General features: G+C 37.1%; 1 protein-coding gene across 2 annotated transcripts; it reads left to right on the top strand.

Annotated features, from left to right (window-relative positions):
• The first annotated feature begins 758 nt into the window (after positions 1 to 758).
• On the top strand, positions 759 to 4,651 carry LOC106780086 (LRR receptor-like serine/threonine-protein kinase RCH1). 2 transcript variants are annotated; one of them, XM_022776866.1, is made up of 2 exons: positions 759 to 3,934; positions 4,174 to 4,651. In XM_022776866.1, the coding sequence occupies exons 1-2, from the start codon at positions 964 to 966 to the stop codon at positions 4,533 to 4,535; spliced, it is 3,333 nt and encodes a 1,110-aa protein (XP_022632587.1). In that variant the 5' UTR covers positions 759 to 963; the 3' UTR covers positions 4,536 to 4,651. The 2 variants fall into 2 exon arrangements, with proteins under 2 accessions (XP_022632587.1, XP_014523816.1); XM_014668330.2 differs by having other exon boundaries at positions 4,105 to 4,651.
• The last annotated feature ends 1,116 nt before the right edge of the window (positions 4,652 to 5,767 follow it).

The raw sequence follows: 5,767 nt of genomic DNA, 5'->3' as shown, positions 1-5,767 counted from the left end.
TTATTTTTACAAAAAATAAGTTTTATAATTAACTATTTTTTAATTATACATCTTATTTTAATTATATAGGAGAAAGGACAACCAGTAATGATAAAAAAATATATAATTACATACATATATATATTGAAATAAAAAGACTGAAAGAAGTATGTTAATCACTTACAATTATACTAAAAATAGAAAATTAAATAACTTTCTTAGTTAGGGTGAAAAATATCCTTCAACTCCTATAACAAAGGAATATATGGGATGTTGTTTAAGAACACATTAACTACAATATATTATTATCTTCATTTTCTTAATAGGTAACTCATTTGAGATTATACTATAAATAAACTATTAAACAGTTTCTTTAGTTTTTGATGAAAAAAAGTTCATATTATAAAGAAATAGAGTAAATGTTACTTAGAAAACATCATTTATGATGGTAATGAAACTGAAGTAATATATGGTTTGATGTTGTAGCAGTAGCATTTTTTTATGTTGACGAAGATGCTTAGAAAGCAATTGTAATAATCTGGAAAATGCAAGGGAATCTGCTTTGAATGAAGCTTTGGAAAGAAGGAGCAAATGGCAGAAAGTAGAGCAACAAGTCTTTCAAATTAAAGAAGAAGCTCGTTTATCAACATAATAAATAAATGATGCAGGCAAAGTTAGTGACTAAGTTGAGGAAAACAATGCAATAACACATGGGTTATTAACTAGTTTAGTGCCAAACAAGTCATGCACAATTCAATGCCAGAGAAAATATTAGGCAAAAGAACAGAACCCCGAGGCAGAGGGAGTGGTGCTTGTTCACTTCAAAATCGTATAAAATAATACCCTGTCTCCTTTTCTTGCTTTACTACAAAGCAAGAATAATAGTAATCCTAGAAACTATGGTGGCACAAGAGTTAGCGAGTCTTAAAAAAAAAAGAGAGAGACCCAATGCAAAACCAAGAGTTTTTGATAGCTTGATATGATATGCTTGTGGTTGAGTTTTTGAGGGAATTGCTAATGTCAATGCCGAGGCAAGCCTTGAGCAACCAAAACCACAACCAAATGTCGAGGCAAGCTTTCATCACAAACCATCACCATCACCTTCTTCGCCATGTTCTTCTCTTTGCACTTCTTCCTCTTTCATTTGCTGCAAATGATGAAGTTACTGCATTGGTTTCCTGGATGCATAGCTCTTCCAAAACTCCTTCAGCTTTTTCTAGTTGGAACCCTTTGGACTCCAATCCTTGCAGTTGGTCTTACATCAAATGCTCCTCAGCAAACCTTGTCACGGAGATAACCATTCAAAATGTTGAGCTGGCCCTTCCCTTCCCTTCGAAAATCTCGTCCTTTTCTTTCCTTCAAATATTGGTCATTTCTGGGGCTAACCTCACTGGGACTATCTCACCTGACATTGGAAACTGTTCTGAGCTTAGAGTCCTTGACCTTAGCTCCAATGGTCTTGTGGGTGGCATTCCTTCGAGTGTTGGGAGGCTCAAAAACCTCCAAACCTTGAGCTTGAACTCCAACCATCTCACAGGGTCAATCCCAAGTGAGCTTGGTGATTGTGTCAATCTCAAGACCCTTGACATTTTTGATAACAGTCTTAGTGGGGATCTTCCTGTGGAGCTAGGGAAGTTGTCGAATCTGGAGGTTATAAGAGCTGGAGGGAACAGTGGCATTGTGGGGAAGATTCCAGATGAGCTAGGAGATTGCAGAAATTTGACAGTGTTGGGTCTTGCCGAGACAAAAATTTCTGGTTCATTGCCTGCTTCAATAGGCAAGCTAAGTATGCTTCAGACCTTGTCTATTTATAGTACTATGCTCTCTGGTGAGATTCCTCCCGAAATAGGGAACTGTTCAGAGCTTGTCAACTTATTTTTTTATGAGAATGACCTCTCTGGTTCCCTACCAAGAGAGATTGGTATGCTTCAGAAGCTGGAAAAGATGCTGCTGTGGCAAAACAATTTTGTTGGGGACATTCCTGAGGAAATTGGTAACTGCAGAAACTTGAAGATTCTGGATGTCTCTTTGAATTCTCTCTCTGGTCGAATACCCCAAAGTCTGGGGAAACTCTCAAATCTTGAAGAACTTATGTTGAGTAACAATAACATCTCTGGTTCAATACCACCAGCTCTGTCCAATCTCACAAACCTCATACAGTTGCAGTTGGATACAAATCAGCTGTCAGGTTCAATTCCACCTGGGATTGGAAGCTTGACAAAGCTAACAGTCTTTTTTGCTTGGCAGAACAAACTTGGAGGTGGCATTCCATCATCGTTGGGAGGTTGTAGAAGCCTTCAGGCTTTGGATTTGTCATACAATGCACTCACTGATAGCTTACCCCCAGGCCTGTTTAAACTTCAAAATTTAACAAAGCTTCTGCTAATCTCTAATGATATTTCTGGCTCTATTCCTCCTGAGATTGGGAACTGCACTTCCCTCATTCGCCTCCGGCTTGTAGGCAACAGAATCAGTGGGGAGATACCGAGAGAAATCGGCTCTCTTAAGAGCCTTTATTTCCTTGATCTGTCTGAAAATCAGCTGACTGGGTCAGTACCATTTGAGATTGGAAACTGTAAAGAACTGCAAATGCTGAATCTAAGCAACAACTCCCTTTCTGGCGCCTTGCCTAATTATTTGTCTTCTCTCACAAGGCTAGAGGTCTTGGATGTTTCTATGAATAACTTCTCTGGTGAGGTTCCAATAAGTATTGGCCAACTCACTTCACTTCTTAGACTCATCCTAAGTAGAAACTCTTTCTCTGGGCCAATTCCCTCCTCAATTGGGCAATGTTCAGGTCTTCAGCTGCTAGACCTTAGCAGCAACAATTTTTCAGGGAGCGTTCCACCAGAACTGCTTCAAATTGAAGCACTTGATATTTCTCTAAATCTGAGTCACAATGCATTATCTGGAGTGATCCCACCAGAGATTTCTTCTCTGAAAAAGCTGTCAGTTCTAGACCTTTCTCACAACAATCTTGAAGGTGACTTGACGGCCTTTTCAGGGCTAGAAAATCTCGTTTCTCTAAACATTTCCTACAACAAAATCACTGGTTATCTTCCAGACACAAAGTTATTCCATCAACTATCAGCAACAGATTTGGCTGGAAACCAAGGTTTGTGTCCTAATGGTCATGATTCATGTTTTGTTAGCAGTGAGGCTATGACAAAAATGCTGAATGGTACTAATTCTAAGAGGTCAGAGATAATCAAACTGGCTATTGGGCTGCTCAGTGCCTTGATTGTTGCAATGACAGTCTTTGGAGTTGTTACTGTCTTTCGAGCAAGGAAAATCATTCAAGCAGACAATGATTCTGAGATGGGAGGAGATTCATGGCCTTGGCAGTTCACCCCATTCCAAAAGGTAAACTTCTCTGTGGAGCAAGTCTTAAAGTGTTTGGTGGAATCCAATGTAATTGGAAAGGGGTGTTCAGGGATTGTTTATCGTGCCGAAATGGAAAATGGGGATATCATTGCTGTGAAAAGACTATGGCCAACAACAATAGCTGCAAAATGTGATGATCAAAGCGACAAGTTAGCAGTTAATGGCGGGGTACGTGATTCCTTTTCAGCTGAGGTAAAAACTCTCGGTTCAATTCGCCACAAGAACATTGTAAGGTTCTTGGGTTGCTGTTGGAACAGAAAGACAAGGTTGCTTATGTATGATTACATGCCAAATGGGAGTCTAGGAAGTCTGCTTCATGAACGAAGTGGCAACTGCTTGGAATGGGACATAAGGTTTCGGATAATACTAGGAGCAGCACAAGGTGTGGCTTATTTGCACCATGATTGTGCTCCTCCTATTGTTCATAGGGACATCAAGGCCAACAACATTCTCATAGGCCCTGAATTTGAACCATACATAGCTGATTTTGGGCTTGCAAAACTTGTTGATGATGGAGATTTTGCTCGATCTTCTAGCACACTAGCTGGTTCCTATGGTTACATTGCTCCTGGTTAGTATAGTACTACTATCCCAATACTTAAATTAAATATTTAGTGTTACTTTTAGCACTCTCCATTAAGGAGAGTCTGAACTTTTATTTAACATTCTGTCTGAATATGCTACATAACTGTATACTGACATCTATACATTATTACCTTTTTCTGTATCTGGGGATTGAAGAGTATGGGTACATGATGAAAATAACAGAGAAAAGTGATGTTTATAGCTATGGCATTGTTGTGCTAGAAGTCCTGACAGGGAAGCAACCAATTGATCCAACAATACCTGATGGACTCCATATTGTTGATTGGGTAAGACAGAAAAGAGGTGGAGTTGAAGTGGTGGATGAAAGCTTGAGAGCTCGGCCAGAATCCGAAATTGAGGAAATGTTGCAGACCTTAGGAGTGGCTTTGCTGTGTGTGAACTCAAGCCCAGATGACAGACCAACCATGAAAGATGTTGTAGCAATGATGAAGGAAATTAGACAGGAAAGAGAGGAATGTGTGAAAGTTGACTTGCTTCTTCATGCATCTTCTGCAAATGATCAACAAGAAAGAAATATTTCAAATAGTCAATATAGCAATGAGGCTAGGCAACTAGGATTTTCTTAGCAAGAATTGTTTCTATCATGTTGTCATCAATTAATTCTGCATCGTAATTTTGGTTTCCTTGTGTATAATGATAAAGGTCTAATAATTGTGACCAATGAAGTAATCTCTGTTTATTATATACCATTTTTTTCAGTATTGAAATACATATAAACTAGAGAGTGTAGTTAGGTGAAGAAAATATTAGAAGGTATAGTTGAACAAATTCAACTTGTTCAATGTGAAGTGAAGTTTGTCTTTCACCTTTGTTTGTTGTCATCATTCGTTAATATGAATTGCCAGCATAAACCTAAATGTACTTGTAATGTTATTGGTAGTGTTACAAAGTACAAGACACGAGATCAAGTAATTAGATTCTTAAGAAGACTCAATAATAACTATTAACTGTAAGATGGATTATGTCATCATTGTATCAAGTCTTCTCCAAATTTGGATTCTCTGTTAGTTTTCTCTATTTTGTCTTCAATAAAATATACTAATGGACACTTATTTAATGTTTTAAAATATATTAAAAAGAATTATAATATACTAACATCATTGTATTTTTAATGCTCAACTCCAGTAGAAAATCTAACTCGTCTTTTCTTAACGTATTTCCATTCAATGAAAAATCAGAGATTAAATAGTAGGATGGAATGAAAAGTATGCAATGATATGGAAAGTGTTATGGGTGGAAGTACTAAAATGGAACAAGGTGAAAACATATATGACCACATTGAACATATTTTTTGAATTATTTGAAAATGTGTATCATGCTATGCTATGCAGTAGCTTGACAGACACCAAAAAATAAAAAAGAATGAAAACATTTTTCATTTTTTATTTTTTACTTTATTTTTTATATATTTTAAAATATGCTTTTATAATAATTTAAAAAAATATGTGTCAGTACGAAAAAACGAAGTTTAATTAAAATGAAGGTAAAATGTGAGAGATGGATGGATACTGTAGGCCAATATGAAAAGGATGACAATGTAGACCAATGTAGACCAATCTGACTCGTTAAGGTTCTTCCATAGTTGACCCTTAAAAAGTGGGTCGGGCTTGCTCGTCCCCGCTTTGGAAATGCAAACCGAATATTGGGTGTTTCATCCTACACCTCCGAGCTTTCATCCTACACCTCCAAAAATTATCATTTTAACCTTAATTAGTATTATTTTAATATTTTCTCTTTCTTCATAAAGTCATTCTGCACCTCTCTAATTTTTTCTCTTTCTTATTAAAGTCAACCTACA

This window comes from Vigna radiata, unplaced genomic scaffold, assembly GCF_000741045.1.
Source record: "Vigna radiata var. radiata cultivar VC1973A unplaced genomic scaffold, Vradiata_ver6 scaffold_382, whole genome shotgun sequence".
Classification (NCBI taxonomy): domain Eukaryota; kingdom Viridiplantae; phylum Streptophyta; class Magnoliopsida; order Fabales; family Fabaceae; genus Vigna; species Vigna radiata.
This window is presented reverse-complemented; position numbering and strand designations above follow the sequence as displayed.